The 21,736-nt window shown below is 44.0% G+C and overlaps 1 protein-coding gene across 3 annotated transcripts; it reads left to right on the top strand.

The window, feature by feature from the left end:
• Positions 1 to 6,351: 6,351 nt before the first annotated feature.
• On the top strand, positions 6,352 to 21,532 carry LOC117352388 (forkhead box protein M1-like). 3 transcript variants are annotated; one of them, XM_033928860.1, is made up of 7 exons: positions 6,352 to 6,786; positions 10,392 to 10,498; positions 11,632 to 11,805; positions 14,225 to 14,353; positions 16,433 to 16,478; positions 18,209 to 18,372; positions 20,541 to 21,532. In XM_033928860.1, exons 1-7 carry the CDS (start codon positions 6,606 to 6,608, stop codon positions 21,234 to 21,236), a joined length of 1,497 nt encoding a protein of 498 aa, XP_033784751.1. In that variant the 5' UTR covers positions 6,352 to 6,605; the 3' UTR covers positions 21,237 to 21,532. The 3 variants fall into 3 exon arrangements, with proteins under 3 accessions (XP_033784751.1, XP_033784754.1, XP_033784752.1); XM_033928863.1 differs by having other exon boundaries at positions 6,355 to 6,565; positions 20,541 to 21,530; XM_033928861.1 differs by having other exon boundaries at positions 6,355 to 6,672; positions 20,541 to 21,530.
• Positions 21,533 to 21,736: the final 204 nt, after the last annotated feature.

The following is a 21,736-nucleotide window of genomic DNA, read 5'->3' as shown; positions in this document are numbered from 1 at the left end:
ATAAAACAGGCTTTACAAGTGAGTGGGGGTTAAGAGTTAAAAGCAATCTTGAAAAAGTGGGCTTTTAGCCTCATTTGTACTACATTTTGATTTCTAGAGTGGTGCAGTGGTTAAAGCTACAGCCTCAGCACCCTGAGGTTGTGGGTTCAAATCCCATGCTGCTCCTTGTGATCCTGGGCAAGTCGCTTAAACCCCCCCCCCCCATTGCCCCAGATACATCAGATAGATTGTGAGCTCACCGGGACAGACAGGGAGAAATGCTTGAGTACCTGAATACATTTATGTAAACTATTCTAAGCTCCTATGGGAGAACGGAATAGAAAAATGGATTATTAAATAAATACAGTACTGCAAGAGAGAAGGGACACAGTCTGGAGTTGACAATAATAATAATAATAACAACAACTTTATTCTTCTATACCACCACAGTCAGATGACTTCTAAGCAGTTCACACTGAAGAGAGCTGGACAATCAGCAAATTGCAATGTGCAAATTATAAAATTGTAAGATTACAAGAGTGCAACATATTACGCAAGAACAGATATAATAAAATTGTTAGAGTTTATCGAACAATGCAGTTTTAATTTCTTTCCTGAAGGCGCCGTAAGTCAACCTAGCTCCATTAATGTAGTTGCCTAAGCAAGACTGCTGGAGAAGGGTACAAATAGGAGAGACTTACCCAATGAGCAGAGTTTCCAAGGAGGAATATAAGAAGTGACATTGAGGAATTGGAGAGGAGTGAAGTGAGTTTAGCAACTCTGGCAGAATATAAATCATGCAGAAGAATTTTGAACAGATTGAAGGGAGGAGAGATGGTTACCTACATGGAAGACCTGTGAGAAGCAAGAGTGTAGATAAGGGTTTTGGTAGAGTGCTCAGAGAGGAAAGGTCAGATTTTAGTGATATTATAGAGAAAGAAATGACAGGTTTTGGTAGTCTGTTGGATTTGTGCAGAGAAAAAGAGAGAGAGAGAGGTGTCAAAGATGACTCCGAGTGTACGAACTGAAAAGACAGGGAAGATGAGGATCAGTCATTATCAGTAATTGGCAATACAGTAAAACCTTGGTTTGCGAGCATAATTTGTTCCGGAAGCATGCTCGTAATCGAAAGCGCTCGTATATCAAAGCGAATTTCCCCATAGGAAATAATGGAAACTCAGACGATTCGTTCCACAACCCAAAAACTGTAATACAAAATACTATACGTATTTGTATTGCAAGACCTCACTTATTTAGAACAGTCACTAAACTCCTGCAGCGTCAGAGAGAGATAAAAAACCATCGGCTCAGTTGTGATGATGTGACGCGTGTATACTGTATGTACTTGTATTGCAAGACTTTGCTTGCTTATCAAGTTAAAATTTAATCAAATGTTTTGCTTGTCTTGCAAACCAAGTTACTTGCAATCCAAGGTTTTACTATAATTTGAATTCATGTGTACATCTTTGTAGTCAGTATTCTATAAAGACGTGCATGTAAGTTTTTACAAATGGATCCAAAAAGGGAGTGTGCTCTGAAATTTCTTGTGCTCTTTGTCTGAAGAAGACTCTTTGAGTTGGCAGGCACATCATGTTCCTTCTCAATCCATGTTCATACCCAGAATATAAATTCACCTTTATGAGGTTTCTTTAATATCACGACCAGTTCTCTTCTCAACCGTCTCCTGAAGGCATGCCTAGCTAGCCAAGTTTTTAAGATTACCAGAATAAATGTACATGAGATAGATTTCCATGTATTGAAGACTCTTTGTTTGCAAATCTATCTCATGCATATTCATCGTGCTAATCCTGAAAACCCCACTGGCTAGGTGTGCTTCCAGAAAAGGGTTGTGAGGCACTGTTCTGGACCAATGTTTCTCAACTCGGTCCTGGAGTACCCCATTGCCAGTCAGGGTTTCAGGATATCCACATTGAATTTGCATAAACTTTGATTTGCATACACTGCCTCCATTATATGCAAATTTCTTTCATGCATATTCATTGTGGATATCTTGAAAACCTGACTGGCAAGGGGGGGTGCTCCAGGACCGAGTTGAGAAACATGGTCCAGGGGTCTCAAAGTCCCTCCTTGAGGGCCGCAATCCAGTCGGGTTGTCAGGATTTCCCCAATGAATATGCATGAGATCTATGTGCAAGCACTGCTTTTAATGCATATTCATTGGGGAAATCCTGAAAACCCGACTGGATTGCGGCCCTCAAGGAGGGACTTTGAGATCCCTGTTCTAGACCAGTGTATCGAAGCACTGGAATCGACTGCCCCACAGATAAGATCCCTTGAAGGACTCCTCAACTTTAGGGAAGCAATAAAAACATACCTGTTCACCTAACTCCCATGACCAATAGATTACAAAGAAATGTATATTGATACAAGATCCTCAGTATATGTCGTGTTAGGATAAAAACGTGTACCAAAATAAAAAAAATCACTTGTACTGTAACTATAGCATGTTGTAATCTGTTAACCATATATTATGTATGTATATTATGTATGTAACCCGTCCTGAGCTCTTTGGGGAGGACGGGATAGAAAATGAAGTCAATTAATATGTTGTTCACTGCTGTATACAAAAGATCTATCTGAGTCATCTGCTCTCGCTTTGAGATATGAAGTGTTCACGTCCGCCTACAGTGTGCTCTGGAAGATAAAGAAATAAAAATGCAGAGTCCAGAACAGTAAGAACTGAGACTTTAAAAAATATATATATATATCATTTTTATTAACTTTTTCAAATAATACAAGAGGACACCCACTAAAAATCAGGGGCGGGAAATTTCATGGCGACACCAGGAAGTATTTCTTCACCGAAAGAGTGGTTGATCATTGGAATGAACTCCCAGTGCAGATGATCGAGGCCAGCAGCGTGCCAGATTTTAAGAATAAATGGGATGCACATGTGGGATCTTTAAGAGGGTAAATTTGGGGGAGGGTCATCAGAGTTGACAGACTTGATGGGCTATGGGATATCTAAGAGGGCAAAGTTAGGGGGTCATTAGTATGGGCAGACTTGATGGGCTATGGCCCTTTTCTGCCGTCATTGTTCTATGTTTCTATCTTATACATAAATTACACATATCGATCAAAAATAAAGATATAAAAAAAAAAAAATAAAAAAAATAAAGGAAATCGAATAACTTAATGCAAATCTCTTGCCAGTTATGTGCCTCTACAGTAGATTGATCCATCGTTTGTTTCAATTCGTGAATCGGTATAATTTTACCTTGAATAGCTACCTGAGAACTGAGACTTTTAAAATGTCTATCAAAAATAAGGTGCTACCAAGCATGGGTGCCACATCGAAAACTTTGACCACAGCATTGCACAAAAAGTCATGCCGAAGAGGAGAGGCCGCAGCGCCGCTGGAGCCTCGCGGCGTTCAGCGGTCCCCTCTTTCGGCAATATTGAAGAGCTCCTGCGTCGGATGCAGGATATCCCGGCAGCGTCGGCATCCCCCCCGCTGGAGACGCCTCAGAGAGGCGGAAATGAGGTGATCTCCTTGGGGCTAGAGACTACGCTCAGCCCCGACGCTAGGGCACCTCCCCCACCTCCTCAGGTTACCAGCTCCCCACGAGTGGTGGAGCTCCCGGAAGGAGGCAAGCACCTACCCTCGGAGGCCATGAAGAACAGAGAGGGGAGCGTGGAGATGGACTCCCTGAGTTTTCAGGTGAGTCCAAGAAGTACCGAGGATTTGGAAACACCAGGGATTATTTCAGCCCAGCAGAAGGATTGCCAGAATCAGCTGATAACCGGTGAGACTATTCAAATTTCCAATTCTTCATATGTTATTGAAAAACCCAGAGAAGTAACACTGGACTCAATCTGGGATTTAGTTGCTGACCTAGCCAAGTCTGTTAAACCCCAGCTTTTGCAGCTGGAAAATAAAATTACTCTTCAAGAAAATGATATAAAAAATATAAAAGTTGAAATTGAGGAATCTAAGAACTCAATTGTGAATATACAACAGGAGTTAAAAGCATCAAAACAGCTTAATGAAGTAATGGTAAAAGATAACACAAGTTTGCGCAGAAAATTGGAAACTTTGGAGAACTTTTCTCGCAATAATAATCTCCGTTTGATTAATTTTCCTAAGATAGCCTCTGTGACACCTAGAGATATGTTGAAACGTTATATAGTAGAGATTTTGGGTATTCCAGAGGATACATTACCACCATTTACTCAAGTATATTATTTACCAATGAAAACTACTAAATTACCACTTAAACAACAGGAGGATAGTCAACCACTTGATGTTTCAGCAATCTTGGAACTTTCGGACAGAGAGCTTGCATCTCCGGCAACATTGATTCTTACGGTGGCTCTTGCACCAGATAAAAACTGGTTGCTTAGATTGTACTTTAGAAATAAAATGAAAGAATTTCTTGGACATAAAATATTAATGTTCCCAGATTTGGCAAGGGAAACTCAGAGAAGAAGGCGAGAATTTCTTTTGATGAAGCCAGGTGTTATATCTCTTGGAGGGACTTTTTTCCTACGACACCCTTGCAAATGTGTAATACAGTACCATATGAAGAAATATGTATTCTTTGAGCCATTCCAGTTGACAGCTTTTCTGGCAGGAACTCGACTGGATGAAGGGAAATCAAGTGAGGTGTAATTGAATAAATGATATCCTTCCTCAGCTAAGGGACTTTGTTTTCCTAATATTTGAATTGATATTTGTTAGTATCTGTTAATATCTCCGCCTTATCCTTCTTGGATCTAATTTAGAGGACTTGAGCTGAATTTAAGCTAAACATTTATTTTTATTTAGTTGATTATTATGTATTTTACTTACGAGTATTATTTTTCTGCTTTTCTTCAACTTTCTGTACAAGTGGATACTTGATTTATAAAATGTAAAATTTGATAAATATAAAATAAAAAAAAATAAAAAAAAAAGTCATGGATTTGTAACCAAAATGAGCATATAAAGAAGGGCTAAACTGTGGATAATTAAAAAAAAAACAAAAAACCAACTAAACATAATTTTTAGAAATACCGGCAAAGATAGGAAGCCACTCATAGATATATCTAAAATAGGGGTCACATGTTCCTACCTTTAGCACCATAAATCTTAGTAGCAGTGTTCTGAATGACTTGTAATGGGGGTTCTTGTCATTTCAATTGGCTGATAGAAATAGTATTAGCATAAGCCTGAATGTTTTATTTATTTATGTCACATTTGCTGTATCACAATTACTGTACTGGACAGATATAAGCAGTTTACAATCTTAAAAAAAAAGAAAAGAAAAATGAGCTCAACCAAGTGAGGAAAGGAAAGCAGAAAATCAATCATTCAGCGCCCAAAGTAAAAGACAAGAATCTGGGGGATAATCACTCTGCGTGGGAGGTCTGGATGCAGTGAAAATCCATATCCCTATGCTATGTAGTAGGTGAAAAGGCTTGCTTGAACAGCCATGTCTTGCGCAAGGGAATAGAGAGTGGAAGAATATTCCATGCAGACAGGCCTGTAAAGTAGAATGTTGTTTTGTAGAAGATTTTATTTATTCCCCCCCAGTTCCAATTTGGGTAAACTCTCAACCCAAACATCCTGTACACACCAAAGGATAGATAAGGGGTCTCAAAGTCCCTCCTCGAGGGCCAGAATCCAGTCGGGTTGTCAGGATTTCCCCAATGAATATGCATGCGATCTATGTGCATGCACTGCTTTCAATGCATATTCATTGGGGAAATCCTGAAAACCCAACTGGATTGCGGCCCTCAAGGAGTTTAAACTATGCCAGTAGGAGTTTAAACTATGCCAGTGACGATTCTTGGGTCCTCAGCACCTGGACTTTTCACTTGTGTCTTGGAAATTTTTAGAGATATGCCTGTCACTCTAGTGAAACTACACAGGAAATGATAAGGTGCTGAGGAAACATGCAAATCTCAAAACGTTCAATCAGCCCAGCCTCAGGCTCTCCTGTATCTTACATTCCTTGTATCAGGGCTATGATCTGGTTGCTGAGGGGGGGGGGGGGGGTACTGGGGAAGATGGGACTTGATATACCACTTTTTCTGTATGGTTACAATCAAAGCGGTTGTATTTCACCTAAGCACGCCAATCCCTTCCCCCTTTCATTTTAGAGCCCAACATTAGGGCAAAAGTCCTCTGCCAAGGGCCACTGATAGCTACAATACGCCCCCACCCCAGGGCCTGTAAACCCTTCCCTAAGCAATAGCAATCAAAACCAGGCCTCTCCGCAAGCACCGGACCGAAACAAGACAGAACGTTTGGAAGAAAAATTAAACAAATAAAATAGACTTTTACTTTATATAGGAAAAGTATAAGGACGCCTAAAACTACAAACATGGCCGCCGGCAGGCTCTAAATCCGTGACGTCATAAATATGCGCCGTAAATCTCATCAAAACGAAGCCTGGGTTGTTTGCAGCCGGCTTCCTGTCCTGCTGCATGGAAGTAGGGCTGGTTATATGGCTTTGGATTGCTTTGAGTAACTTTGTGCAGTTTCGATCTCGAGAGTCAAGTTTTGAAGATTTTTAAATCCCTTTCTGAACATAAAATTTGGGTTAAAAACAATAAAAAGAAACATCCAAAAAGCATTAAGGTAAATCGAGCTCCTATTTTCTCTGGTGACATGCTCGAACATGATGAGCCTGGCAGAAAAGGACGGTGAAGCTGGGCCCAGTGCTTTTCCCGGGGATGCGATCCGAGGTAGGTCCACCAGAACTTCGTATCTGTCTTTAAATCGGTGCTGTGAAAATACTCCAACTCTTGATTCTGGATCCCGCAAGAAGAGCAAGGCTGAAGAGCATGGACCCTGTGGAGGTACTGACCCAAGAGTAGAAAAATTGGGTTAAGCACTATTCTGGGCCCTAGGCTTACCATGCACCCCCCCCCCCCCCTCCTACCATCCCCACCACTTTTTTTCTTGCTCTCTCTGTAAAGTTTCTCACTTTCCACCCTTCCCCCTCGCGTTCCACCTCTCTAGTGGTAGCAGGAAAACGTGCAGACCATAGCTGTGGGCATGACAACTGAGTGAGCAAGGGAATTAAGTAAACATGCTTGGAATGGATTAATTTAACGGTTAGGAGCTGGAGAGCTGCCAGGTTAACCCAGTTCCAGGAGGGAAACTTTAGACTAGTTCTAGATCTCTGACAACTCTGGTTGCAGAGCTGTTAGCTGTTGGATCATTTGCAGGACATTAACAGTGAGTTGCTACAGAGTTGCCTCAGAGGGTTGGCTGGTTAGTGTGTGTGTGTGTATATATACACACACACACTAACCAGCCAACCCTCTGAGGCCCCAAAATTATGCAACATTTTTTGGGAGGGAGAGGTTATCTTTCCACTTCAATGTGTGACTATGTATTTAGCTAGTTCAAAGAGCATTAGAAAAAATCCACAATGCACTTTACATGTTTACATTAGTATACACCTTGCTTCTTGTTTTGTAAACTATCTAAAATACTTGTTACTCTCTGCAAACATCACTAATGAAAATATTATGATATAACCTAAAACACTTTAGTTTCTGTTTAAATTTATGCCAGTGTTATGGGAAGAAACAGAGAAAATCTCCATGTTAAGTAAAATGCATTACTGGAGCATCTTCTATGTGAATTCCTTCTTCCCATAAATGTCTCATAGACTCCCTGCGCTAAAAAACGTTATTGCAGTTTAGTAAAAAGGGGGCCATAGTGCAAAATATAGACAGCAGATATAAATTCTAAAAATGGACACATTTTGATCACTAAATTGAAAATAAAATCATTTTTCCTACCTTTGTTGTCTGGTGATTTCATGAGTCTCTGGTTGCACTTTCTTCTTACTGTGCATCCAGTATTTCTTCCCTTCTTTCAGCCTACTGAATGCTTCCTCTAATCCAGACTAGACTTGTGCGGGGACAGAAATCCCACCCATCCCCGCCAGGATCCTCTCCGTCCCCACCCGTCCCCGTCAGGATCCTCTCCGTCCCCACCCATCCCCGCAAGGAATCCTCTCCGTCCCCACCCATCCCCGCCCATCCCCATAAAAAGCAGCAATTACTTCTGACAGGACCATCAATTCCATAGTTTCTTTTGTGTTTGAGCTGCTGTTTTCCTTGTGGAATCTCTTTGGTGGAACCCTTTTTTTGTTTTCTCTTCAGGTAATTAACTTATAAACCCCCTCTTTTACTAAGGCTGACATGTCCATTATATTATATGGACGAATCCTGCTTCCAAAACCTTCCATCCCCGTGGGAGTCCCGTTGGCTAGAGGAGGGTCCCCGTAGGAATCCCGTGAGCCAGAGAGGGGTCCCCGTTGGAGTCCCGGGGTTAGGAGGAGATTCCCACGGGATCCCCGTTCCCATGCAGACCTCTACTCCAGACCTCATTCCCTACCCCAACTTTTTCTTCCTCTCTCCCTACCCCTCCCCTTTAATTCCGTCTCCCTGCCCCCCTTTCTTTCTTTTTTGTCTCCCTGTCCCCTCCCTTTCTTTCCGTTTCCCTTCTTTCTCCTTGCCTGCCCTCTTTATTTCTTTCTGCCCCCCCCCTTCTTTCTGTCTCCCTGCCCTCCCCCAAGCCACTGCCGCCGTCATCGGGGAACAGGCCCCCCAAGCCACAGCTGCCCCAAGCTCTCCCTGCTTCCCGACGCACAAGATTCTGGCCGGCCAGCATTCCTCTCCCCGACGTCAATTCTGACATCAGAGAGGAAGTTCCGGGCTAGCTAGGCAGCGATTGGCTGGCCCAGAACTTCCTCTCTGATGTCAGAACTGATATTGGGGAGAGGAAGGCTGATTGGCCCGGAGCTTCTACATCCTGTTTACGGCGTCGGGATGTAGGTAGAACGCAAAGGCAATGCGAGTCTTACGGAGCCTGGGATGAGCTCCACGATCGACTCGCGTTGCCTTCGCGATCTACAGGTCGATTGCGATTGGCCTTTTGAGCACCCCTGCTCTATATACTTCATTGTGCCCAAGAAAGATTCAGATGATTGCAAACCGATTCTGGATATAAAGTCCGTCAGTGCAGCCCTCAGTGCCCCAGATGGAAAGGGTGCACTTGGTCATTGCTTTAGTAGCACCAAGAGAGTTTCCTGCAACTCTGAATTTAATGGAAGCTTATTTGCATATTTCCATCTTTCCAGAAACTTCTTCAGAAAATTTCAAAGCTCCACGTGCTAGAGAAACGTTTTCCATTCTCAGCACTTCCCTTTGGGTTGGCCACAGCCCTGTACACCTATACCAAGATGATAGGAGTGACAGCAGTGCATCTGCACAAAGCCAGAATGCAGGACAACTGGCTGATCAGTGTGCCTTCGGAAGAGACTTGTCACAGGGAGTGACTCAGGTGGTACATCTCCTGCAGGACTTGGGCTGGATAATCAGTTTCCGGAAGAATCGCTTAGTTCTGACTCAAAACCTGGAATATTTAGGAGTTCTCTTCAAGACAGCAGAAGGCCATGTTTTCTTCTCCCGGAACCTCGGAAACAAAAGCTAGGCAAACAGATTGTACAAATGCTGTTGGAGCTGGCATCACTAGCTTATCATTACCTGCAAATCCATGGTAGCCACCATAGACGTGGTTCCACGAGTGAAAGCGCACCTGTGTCCCCTTCAGAATGTTTTGCTAACCTTCTGGGCTCCAAAAGCAGATTCACTTCAGATGCCCTATTGCCTTGGACAGCAGAAACATGTTACGGCCTGTGCTGGTGGCTCCAAGGAGACTTGCTTTCCAAGGGAATTTTGCTCATTCAGACCTGTGTGATTCTCATGACAGATGTTAGCCTGAATGAGTGGGGAGGTCATTGAGAGGGCCGCCCGATTCAGGACGGGGGGGGGGGAGACTCCCTTGTAGAGGACATGGTCAATCAGCCAGTTGGAGTTGAGTCATTTGTCTAGTGTTACAAGCATTGGAGAAGACTCTGGAAGGCAAAGCAGTCTCTTTTCGGACAATGCCAGAGTATGTCAACAGGGGGAGGGGGGGGCATGAAGAATGCTTCTTTGAAGTTTGGGGCCCACGTACTGTTCCACTGGGCAGAAAACCACTTGCATGCCCTCACAGCAGCAAATGTGCAAGTGGATTACCTCAGTCACCAGACCCTGGATCCACAGAATGCATTTGACAGCTGGGAATGTCCGTTCGATTTTGATGGCTAATTGTAAACCACATTAAGTTAATCCAGTAAAAAAGGTGGTCTCATGTTTTTGTTTTATTTCTCCATATTACCTTGAAGAGTGGACTAACACGGCCACCAAACCATTTCGCGTTGGGATCGGAGAAAGGGAGTCCAATAAAAAACTATCACTTTGCATGATTGTGGGGTTTTTTTTTTAACCTATGCCTATTTTTCCAGAATGATTTTGCTTTTAAGACTGCCAGCTGACTGATGTAAAGAAATGTGAATGCTAATGCCTTAAACAGTGCTTTTCCTTCTCCATTCTTTTTACAGAGAGCAAAGCTCAGCTGGATGACAGTCTGACCAATATTCAATGGCTAGGAAGACTGTCCTGTCAAAGTTTGATTCCAGATGAGGTGGAGAATGGCGGCAAGGCAGAGGTGAGCCTTTGTAGAGGGAGAGGTAAAGGGTCATGGATTTGCTGAATTGCCTTTCTGTGGTACAAGCAAAGCAAATTACATATAAGCAGCAACTTCTCTCTTCCTAGTGGGCTTGCTATCTAAATTTTGTACTTGGAGTAATTCAGCGTTAAGAGCTGGAGTGGGAATCAAACCAAATGACTGTGAATCACTCCTGTCTTATATGCTGACTCCAGTCTCAAAATGGTTGCCCTGACTTTCAGTGGAACTCTTGTGAGACTGCCACTGAAGATCTCAGCAGCCATTTTGACGGCGGAGGCACAGGGACTGGAGAGACTGGTAGTTTGCTCCAGTTCAGCCAATAGACCACCTGGGCTCCTAAGATAGGCCCAGGGATGATGGGAGCGGTGTCAGGGTTTGGTCAGGGGGTGCAGAAAGTGGAGGATGGTGTTGATTGTGGGAGGAGTTTTGGCAAGACATATGGCTGTGTTGAGTCTAGACCAGGGATCTCAAAGTTCCTCCTTGAGGGCCACAATCCAGTTGGGTTTTCAGGATTTCCCCAATGAATATGCATTGAAAGCAGTGCATGCACATAGATCTCATGCATATTCATTGGGGAAATCCTGAAAACCCAACTGGATTGCAGCCCTCAAGGAGGGACTTTGAGATCCCTGGTCTAGACCAATAGCAGACCCAATAAAGATAGACTTAGGTCGCAAGCCAGGAAACACTTCAATTTCTTCCTCGCAACTTTTATATATCTGGACTTTGAACTTTCATGTCGTACATACAGTACACACAGCTTCCTCTAGGGCAATGGTTCCCAACCCTGTCCTGGAGGACCACCAGCCAGTCGGGTTTTTGGGATAGCTCTAATGAATATGCATGGGACAGATTTGCATGCCTGTCACCTCCATTACATGCCAATCTCTCTCTTGCATGTTCATTAGGGCTATCCCAAAAACCCGACTGGCTGGTGGTCCTCCAGGAAAGGGTTGGGAATCACTGCTCTAGAGGACAGTTTCCAAATAGGCTGAGTTAGCCATGTCGATCCTTTTGAAAATTGTTCTCACATAGTCTAGCAGACTGAAGGTTTAACTATATGGATTACAATTATTTTTAAAGTTTTATTTACTTACATTGTTTTTATTCAGCCTGCTAAACCTCCTAGATGTCCCTCAAAGGATCGGCCGCCATATTCTTATCTACAGCTCATACAGCTAGCTATAAATGGTACCCAAACTAGGAGAATGACCTTACAGCAGATTTATACCTGGGTGGAGGAGCGTTTCCCCTACTACAAGTATGTTGCCAAGCCAGGATGGAAGGTAAAAAAAGTAGAGATGGAACACAAATACCTTTAAGGTGTAAATGTGATATTATTGTTCTTGTTTGTCCTTTTACAGTTTTAGTAAAGCTACGTGACATTTTCAACAAACTTATTTTGTATAAGGCACCATGTAACAGTCTGGGGTTTGGTGTAGGATGACTCGATTTTTCTGTACTCCATTCCTCTAATTCAGTGGTCTCAAACTCAAACGCTTTGCAGGGCCACGTTTTGGATTTGTAAGTACTTGGAGGGCCTCTGAACAAATAAAGAAACAACAATTTTGCATGAGATAAAGCTCTTTATAGTTTCCTTTTGGCTAAGTCTTAATAATAATATTGTTATTTATAGCTAAAGAGACATAGGATCGAGAAACTGTTTTATTTGACTTCTGTGATTATGATAAACATACCGAGGGCCTCAAAATAGGACCTGGAGGGCTGCATGTGGCCCCCCGGGCCGTGAGTTTGAGACCACTGCTCTAATTCTATGAACGTATGAACTGACTGCTATGCTTAGTATGCAAAGTTGGGTGCACAAATTATAGAATAAGGGCAAATGTGTGTAACTTAATAGCTTAATTAGCATTGGATGACCAATTATTGACACTAATTAGCAGTTACGCATGTAACTGCCCTAAGTCAATATTCTGTAAACTGTGTCTGTAAAATCCAAATACCCAGCTTCAAGAGGACGTGGACCTGGAAGGGGTTTTGGGTAGCTCAGGGGGTTGGACCTGGCAGTTGTGCGGGTTATAGAATAAGAACATAAGAATTGCCGTACTGGGACAGACCGAAGGTCCATCAAGTCCAGCATCCTGTTTCCAACAGTGGCCAAACCCAGGACCCAAGTACCTGGCAGAAACCAAAGAGTAGCAACATTCCAGAGCTGAGATTGTGATGTCATAATGCCTCATTGCACCAATGCCTAAGAGACAACCTCATCAGTGATGTCACAATGGCTTCATTATCCTATACTTGGCTCACATAAGAACATAATTGCCATACTGGGACAGACCGAAGGTCCCTCAAGCCCAATATCCTGTTTCCAACAGTGGCCAACCTAGATCCCAAGTAGTAAAACAGATTTGTGCTGCGTATCCTAGGAATAAGCAGTGGATTTCTCCAAGCAATCTCAGTAATGGCCAATGGACTTTAAGGAAATTATTCAAACCTTTTTTAAACCATGCTAAGCTAACTGTCTGCATTTACATGAGCATTTACACCAGTTGTTGAACTAGTGTTAAGTGTTTGTGCCTAAAATTAGGTGCGTAAATGTGGACTTAAGCTCATATTCTATAAAGGCAATTGAGTGCATCGAACTTTAGGCGATGTTTACAAAATGTCTTCCCATGTATATAAGCACACAAAAAAACCAAGGAACCAAAACCCCACATAAGCAAACAAGCTCCAAAGTCCAAAGCGTGGGAATGGAACTGCAAAATCAACCGGAGAAATGTCCACAAAGAATCCTCTCCATGCCTGTCGTTCCCATCGGGATTCTGTCCAGGAGACAGAAGGACACTGGTGTTGTCCAACATAGGTTTCCTTGTGGTCGCATCTAGCTTGACCTCTGAGGTAGCTAGGCATGGAGAGGATTTGGATTTTAGATTTACTGTTACTATTTTTCACCTTTCCCAAATATGAGCTCAAGATAAGTGTAAGTTTCCCCTGAGGGAGGCTCGTTTGAGCCGAAACACGGTCCAATCAGTCTTTATTACTGTAAAACAAAATAAACCCAACACGGCCTGATTCCTCTCCTGCTTGAGTTTTATTTGTGGACACTTCCCCAGTTGTCTGTGCATTCCACATCCCCACTCTTTAGATCAGGGGTGTCAAAGTCCCTGTTTTAGTTCTATATAGAATGCATATGTCTGATTGTAAATAATGGAGGTGTATTTGTGGATAGCAGTAGTGAGCACACTGAAACAGTATGGAGCATGGGCTTGCCACCATGTTACCGAGCTCAGGTAGCTCCATTAATCCCCAAACTCTGGTGACCTGGGCACAGGTAAGTGCATATCCCCTCAATCTCCATGCCTGGGGGGAAGGGGGGGAAGGCTAATCCCTGCCGCAGTCACCGCAGGAGGGGGATCCCAGCACTCCTTTCCAGAACAGATAACGAGCCCTGTAAAATGACCTGATAATGACAGCTGTGAGATTTTGATGCAAAATGTGCTTTTTTGGTAATGTGTTGCCATGGTAATACTGTATGCCTAATTTTTTAGAGGCTGGTGTCAGCTGAACTGTTTTTTTTATAGCTAGAAGGATCATGCAGTGGTAGGAGGAGGGACACTTGCCTTGGATCTTTGACTTTTCTGAATACAAAATTGTTGAATTATGTTGCCTTGACAGCGCGATTTGTCTTGCGGAACGGAATCTGCAAACAGATTTTCCCCCCCCCCCCTTTCTGCTTCACAGAACTCTATCAGGCACAACCTTTCCATCCACAAAATGTTTGTTCGCCAGAGAGAAGCCAACGGGAAAGCTATGTACTGGACGATTAAACCATCATGTCAGAGCGCGTGCTCCTCCTTATCCAAGCAGGCTGTAAGTAGGAGCTGTGTTAGTGGACGATGACCCCCACAGCTGTAGCATGCTTGGAGGGTAATTCTCCAGAGGTTGCCTAAAAGGTAGGCACTGGGATGCTGTGATTAAACAGAAAGTCTATATTGGAAATCAGATGCTCAATTGGTTCATAGATGAAAGTGCGTGGGACAATCGCGCACTCCGAGGGGAGGTTTGGGGGGAACCCCCATAGTTTACTTAGAACAGTTGCTACTGCCGTTGGGGGGGGGGGGAACCCAACACCCCCCCCCATTACAGAGGAAAGTGTAATTTTCCCCAGTATTTTAGTGAAAATTACAGTTTCCTCGTAAGTGTGTGTGGGGGGGGGTTTCCCCACCCCCCAACGGCAGCGGCAACTGTTCTAAGTAAAGTGGGGAGAATCCCCCCAGACACCCCCTCGGAGCGCTTTAAACTTACCTTTTAATCCGGCGTGCTGACGTCCTACACGCATTTGTCTTGGCGGGTTTGTCCGCGCGCGATTGTCCCGTCACCGCTTAATTACCATAATAGCAACAGTTCCCAAACCTGGGTCCTGGAGGCAGCCCAGCCAGCCACCCAGTGGCGCACTCCGCTCCTTCCACGTGCCCCACACCACACTCGTGCCCTCCCTTCCCCCCCGTACCTCTTCACCAGCACGAGCAGCTTCTCCAGCCTGTTGCTTGCGCCGGCACTGCCTTTCCCTCCGATGTCGCTTTCTGACCCCACGACCAGGAAGTGATTTCAGAGGGGAGACAGGCTGGTGCGAGCAGCAGGCCAGAGAAGTTGATTGTGGTGGCAGAGATTTAAAGATGTATTGGGGGGAGAGAGGGAGCCAGTGTGGTGGAGGGAGGGGGGCGGTGAGGTGCTGGCACTCCCACCAAGATGACACCAGAGTGGTCTGCCGCCCCCTCTCCCCTCTACTATGCCACTGGAAGGAGGGTTCTCAGTAATCCTCTAAGACAGCCATACTGTGGTGACTTGGAATCAGTTAACTCTACTAAGAGCACCAGCTTTTTACATTTGAGGTACAGTACTAAACTCAGTGTTGAGGAGTTTTTTGATTGTATATTATGTGAAATGATTAGTTAGACTTTTCTCTTGAGTTGGCAACTCTGGGTGTCATGGCAACAGCCAATGTCCGGAGTGCCAACTTTTGATATTCAGGCGATGTGTTCTTTGCAGAGCTTCTAACTATCACAGGAATCAAAACCCTGAATGATAGCTGTATTTTATTTCTATGTTAACAATTGTTCCGTAATAGGGTAGACATGCCTGATGGGGTGAATAACATGAGGGACTTGGGTGAAGCTTGAAGAATGATCCAGAATTTGGCAGCTAAGATTTAAGGCTAAAAAAAATGTAGGGTCATGCAATTGAGCTGCAAGAAAACAAAGAGAGTGGTCGAGTTTAGAGGGTGAACTACTTTTGTGCATGAAAAAAGACCAAGGCTTGGATGTGATCATCTATGATGATCTTAAGATGGCCAAAAGGTGGAACAAGGTGACGGCGAAAGTTAGAAGGAGGCTTGGGTGTATATTGAAGGAATGGCCAGCAGGAAAAAGGAGGTGATAAGGTTTAAGTCTCGGGTGAAACCTCATTTAGAGTACTGTATACAATTCTAGAGACCACACCTTCAAAAAGATCTGAACAAGATGGATTCAGTCCAGAGGGTGACTGCTAAAATGGACAAAGGTCTTGTCGTAAAGTGTATGGGGACAGACTTAAAGATCTCAATATGTATACTTTGGAAGAAAGATGCGAAAGGCGTTTAAATATATCTGTGAAATAAATGCACAGGAGTCTCTTTCAATTGAAAGGAAGTTCTGGAATGAGGGGGCATAGGATGAAAGTGAAAGGGGACAAACTCGGGAATAATCTGAGGAAATATTACTAAATGGAAAGGGTGGTGAATTTATGGAATAGTCTTCCAATGGAGGTGGTGGAGACGAGGACTATATTAAATGGGGACAAATACATAGGATCTCTAAGGCAGTGGCAGGGATAGACTGGATAGGCCATATGGTCTTTAACTGCCTTCTTTTATCCATGTTTCTTCAATTCCTTTATTTTTTTATTATGTAGGGGCAAGAGAAAGATTTGGCCGTCTTGCAGCAACCAGGTTCTAAAGGTAGGGCTTTGTTTGATTTTCTTATTGTTTTAAGGGCTCGGAACCAGCACATTATATACCACATCATTGTATCATTACAAAGCTCAACATTAAATTGTGTATGTTTCAGAATTAGAGAATGACACGGGGACAAATTTTTCCCCATCCCCATGGGAACTCATTTTCCCGTCCCGAGTTATTTTCCTGCCCCTGCCTCATTCCTGCAAGCTCAGTCCTCATCTGCACAAGCCTCAAACCCTTTAAAATCCTAAGTGGCAACATTCTAGAGCTCAGACTGTGATGTCATAATGCCTCATTCCACCAATGCCTAAGCTCCGTCCTCATCTGCACAAGCCTCAAACCCTTTAAAATCATAAGGAGCAACATTCTAGAGCTCAGATTGTGATGTCATAATGCCTCATTCCACCAATGCCTAAGCTCCGTCCTCATCTGCACAAGCCTCAAACCCTTTAAAATCATAAGGAGCAACATTCTAGAGCTCAGATTGTGATGTCATAATGCCTCATTCCACCAATGCCTAAGCTCCGTCCTCGTCTGCACAAGCCTCAAACCCTTTAAAATCCTAAGTGGCAACATTCTAGAGTTCAGATTGTGATGTCATAATGCCTCATTCCACCAATGCCTAAGCTCCGTCCTCGTCTGCACAAGCCTCAAACCCTTTAAAATCCTAAGTGGCAACATTCTAGAGTTCAGATTGTGATGTCATAATGCCTCATTCCACCAATGCCTAAGCTCCGTCCTCGTCTGCACAAGCCTCAAACCCTTTAAAATCCTAAGTGGCAACATTCTAGAGTTCAGATTGTGATGTCATAATGCCTCATTCCACCAATGCCTAAGCTCCGTCCTCGTCTGCACAAGCCTCAAACCCTTTAAAATCCTAAGTGGCAACATTCTAGAGTTCAGATTGTGATGTCATAATGCCTCATTCCACCAATGCCTAAGCTCCGTCCTCGTCTGCACAAGCCTCAAACCCTTTAAAATCATAAGTAGCAACATTCTAGAGCTCAGATTGTGATGTCATAATGCCTCATTCCACCAATGCCTAAGCTCCGTCCTCGTCTGCACAAGCCTCAAACCCTTTAAAATCCTAAGTGTTTGAGGTGTGTGCGGTTTAAGACAGAGCATACCGGAATGGGACAGTGACAAAACTTGCGGGGACGGGACAGGGAAATTGAGTTCCGATGGGGACAAATTTGTCCCCGTGTCATTCTCTAATCAGAATCACTACTACTACTATTTGTTTCTATAGCTTTACTAGATTTATGCAGCACAGGCCACTTTCACTTTCCCTAGTTTTTGTTCCTGGGGCAATGAAGGGTTAAGCAACTTGCCCAGGGTCACAAGTAGCTGCAGTGGGAATTGAATCCAGTTCCCCGGGATCTCAGTCTGCTGCACTATTACAACAGGTAAACCTTCATTACACACAAAACATCCCTCTCCCCTCCGCTGTGGAGATGCTTGGGCAATGGATGTCTTTAGCTTTCTGAAATGAGCTAGTGTTTCTCGAAATCTGGCTTTGGGAGTATCCAAGACATGCAGATTAACCTGGTACTTCAACCAAATAGGTAGAAGTATCCCAGGCATATTCATTCTGGATGTCTGGAGAACCAGCTCTGTTTTTGTAAGACATGTGGAATGGCTTGGGAGGAGCCAGTGAAATAGCATTGAAAGTTTTCATCTAGAATAATACCTTAGCATATGTGCAATCTTTGTTCCTTTCAATGATACAGTAAGAAAAATGAAGCCCATATTGCCTCGGGAGTGTTCACTGTATCCTGTCGCCAGCCCTGTGTTCATTACCATACCAGTGCTATACCAGACACCAGTGTTCTCTGCTTTTATTTCAAGTTCTTCGCGGACCAGAAGAACCACAGATACACCAATAGCTCCCAAGGTGAATATGTGTGGTATATTTGCACAGGTGGTACAGTGGGGAAAGACAGGTTACGGCTTTTAATTGGTTTTGTTAAATGATCGTTTTTGAAAATTCCATAACGTCTTCTACTTTGTGAGAGACTGATCAGAACTAGCCAGAGATAAGGTTCTGGTTAATTCTTAGCTTGTAAAGAGGAAGATTTAACTTTCATCCTGGAGCAATGTGTCAGGTTAGGTCTAGCACCAGGGGGGAGGGCATTTGGATTTCCAAATGGTCCCCGTGAGCCCTCAAATGAGATCAATTCACACAAAGTGAAGATCCAAGTTTTCAGGATTCCTATGAAAGATTCATGTTCTCCTGCAGCATTCTTTTTTAGGAATTACACATAGCAAGGGCAAAATGCACAATATGCAAGTTTCCTAATCCTTGTTCTACAAAATAGAGGAACTGGAGTATAAACACCACTATTGATTTAACCAAAACTCCAGTTGAATATAAGCTGGACGCTATGTGAATTATTGCTCTCGCCCTCAATGGCGGTGAATCATTTAGATGAACTTATTTAAAATGGGAAAAATTGGCTCAGAAGCCATGGGGCATATCTTTGCACCGGAGCTATGAGAGAGAGCTAAGCGTTTTCATTGGCTTTCCTATGCTTCTATCATTGGCTAAAAAAAAAAAAACCAAACCCCTTTGAATAGCACATATTTTAAAGTTAAAATATACTGATCTCAAATCCACTGATCAGTTTTTCAGCAATCTCTCAGTAAAATTAACTATCTATTATAGAAAGAAAAGCAGGCTTAGCTTATCTTGGAGGTGTGATGCTCCACTGAGTACTGCTGTTTGCTCCGTGTCTCTGTATCTGCTCACTTTCCGTCTTTGTTCAGACTGAAACGTAAAGCGGGACTTCGATGGGAAGATAAGACTCAATGGGAAACCAAGGTGGCAAGGGGGCCCCTTCTGGTGACTCAGACAGGCCGTGACCTGTTCGGACCTGTTCGGGCCGCCGCGGGAGCGGACTGCTAGGCAAGATGGACCTGTGGTCTGACCCAGCGGAGGCACTGCTTATGTTCTTATGTTCTTATGGGACTCGATCGCTGCTGGGTTCTGCTGACGATGGCCAACATTTCACGGTTCTAGAGTGGCAAAATCGCTTGCAGTCTAATGAACGGATCCAGGGAAGGGCTTGCAAGCATTTTTGCCACTCTAGAGACCTGATGAAACGATTTAGGAGAAACCAATTTTTTATTGAACAGTCTGAGAAAACAGCAAAGAATACAATAAAAGGAACAGGAAATGTTCAAGATTTTTACACTATACAGACAGAAACCCCGGTTCAATAACCCCCTAAACCCTCCCAAGAAGAGCAGGTAAAGAGCACAAATGAAAAAACAAAACAATATGCAGTCATCCCCCCCCCCCCCAGCCCGCTCCCCGGCACAGTAAAGGATAAAGTCAGACACAACTAGGACCGGCAGCCAGGGTACAGTCATGTTAAAGCTATAGAGAACATGAGAGTGGAGCAAGTATCCCAAACTCCGCAAACAGGCGAGCACTAGAACGTCAGGGCCCTGGACCCTGATGGGCTGATGAAATGATTTAATCGTTGGCCATCGTCGGCAGAACCCAGCAGCGATCGAGTCCCGCTTTATGCTTCAGTCTGAACAAAGACGGAAAGTGAGCAGATACAGAGACACGGAGCAAACAGCAGTACTCAGTGGAGCATCTCACCTCCAAGATAAGCTAAGCCTGCTTTTCTTTCTACAATAGATAGTTAATTTTACTGAGAGATTGCTGAAAAACTGATCAGTGGATTTGAGATCAGTATATTTAAACTTTAAAATACATGTACTATTCAAAGGGGGAGTTTTTAGCCAATGATAGAAGCATGGGAGAGAGCCAATGAAAACGCTTAGCTCTCTCTCATAGCTCCGGTGCAAAGATATGCCCCCGTGGCTTCTGAGGCATTTTTTCCCCTTTCAAAGAAATTCATTTAAAATGATTCACTAACACTGAGGGTGAGAGCAATAATTCACATAGCGCCCAGCTTATATTCAACTGGGGTTTCCTAATCCTTTCACCTCAGGGAAACACTCCAGCAAGTGCTGTAAATTTTGACCTTGGTGAACCACTGAGAAAAGTCAAGACTGTTAAGTTCCATTCCCTCTGTTTTTGTCTTTCAGCTTCCGTTGCTTATGGAAAATCAGAATGCTTGCCCAAAAGAAGCATTGGTTGCTGCAGCCGGTGAAGCCAAAACTTTGGCAGGGATGGAGCCGCAGAAAATTGTCGCTAAGCGGTGGAAAGGCCGCGGCCACCAGCAGTCTCTTACCGGCAGGAAGGGAAATCGGAGAAGACTGGGGCTGGACCAGCCAGGCCACATTACACCAGGGTCCTCATCGAACACGCCTACTGATAATGTAGTAAGGGAAACGGTCTGTGCCGGCTCTGCTGGTCTTGCCAGTTCACCATTCAAAACGCCAGTGAAAACAGTCCTCGTGCAGGGCCTAGCCACGTCTACGCCATGCAGAAATGACTCGGGCTTGGTGTCGCCAGGCTCCATGTGGGCTTCATGGAAGCTTGAGTTGCCCTCTCCTAAATTAGAGGACAGTCTGCTCGACTGTAGCTTACTGAAATCCCCCAGTCAGGAGCTGCTTCAAGAAACTGTGCACGTGAGGAGGAAACCTGAAGGGGGAGACAGAGATCTAGAAGACCTTCTAGGCTTTAGTCCACTCAGAGACGTTTCCGCCACTGATATGCTGGGATTTGACCAACAGAGTGAAGGAGTAGCTAAAATATTTTCCGATTTCAGCCTGCCCAACTTAGAAGAAGCAATAGACATGACCAATCTGAGTTGGACTTACATTTACAACAGGAACTGATTACAATGGCATGCAGGAAGCTCAGAAATTTCTTGCATATACCTGGCAAATAAACTGTTTCAAGCACTTCAGTATATTCGCTAGACGGCAAACAGTGGGCGGTATTTTGTTTCCTCCGACTTTGAAAACTCTTGCTCTCCGCTGCCTACTCCCCTACCTACAAACGGCCAACTTGTTTGCAATCCCTCCTGGCCTAGGAGTGGGGGAAGGGAGAGTCTGAGTCTAAACCAGGAGTGTCAAAGTCCCTCCTCGAGGGCCGCAATCCAGTCAGGTTTTCAGGATTTCCCCAATGAATATGCATGAGATCTATTAGCATACAATGAAAGCAGTGCATGCAAATAGATCTCATGCATATTAATTGGGGAAGTCCTGAAAACCCGACTGGCTTGCGGCCCTCGAGGAGGGACTTTGACACCCCTGGTCTAAACCCTTCAGTGCTGCTGTTTTGCCAGCTGGAGTCTCCAGTAGAGGCCACTAGCTATGCCCCATCTCCCAAGTCC

The sequence above is a fragment of the Geotrypetes seraphini genome, chromosome 19 (genome assembly GCF_902459505.1).
Source record: "Geotrypetes seraphini chromosome 19, aGeoSer1.1, whole genome shotgun sequence".
In the NCBI taxonomy this organism is placed as follows: Eukaryota; Metazoa; Chordata; class Amphibia; order Gymnophiona; family Dermophiidae; genus Geotrypetes; species Geotrypetes seraphini.
The sequence above is the reverse complement of the archived record's forward strand: the minus strand, read 5'-3'. Positions and strand labels throughout refer to the sequence as shown.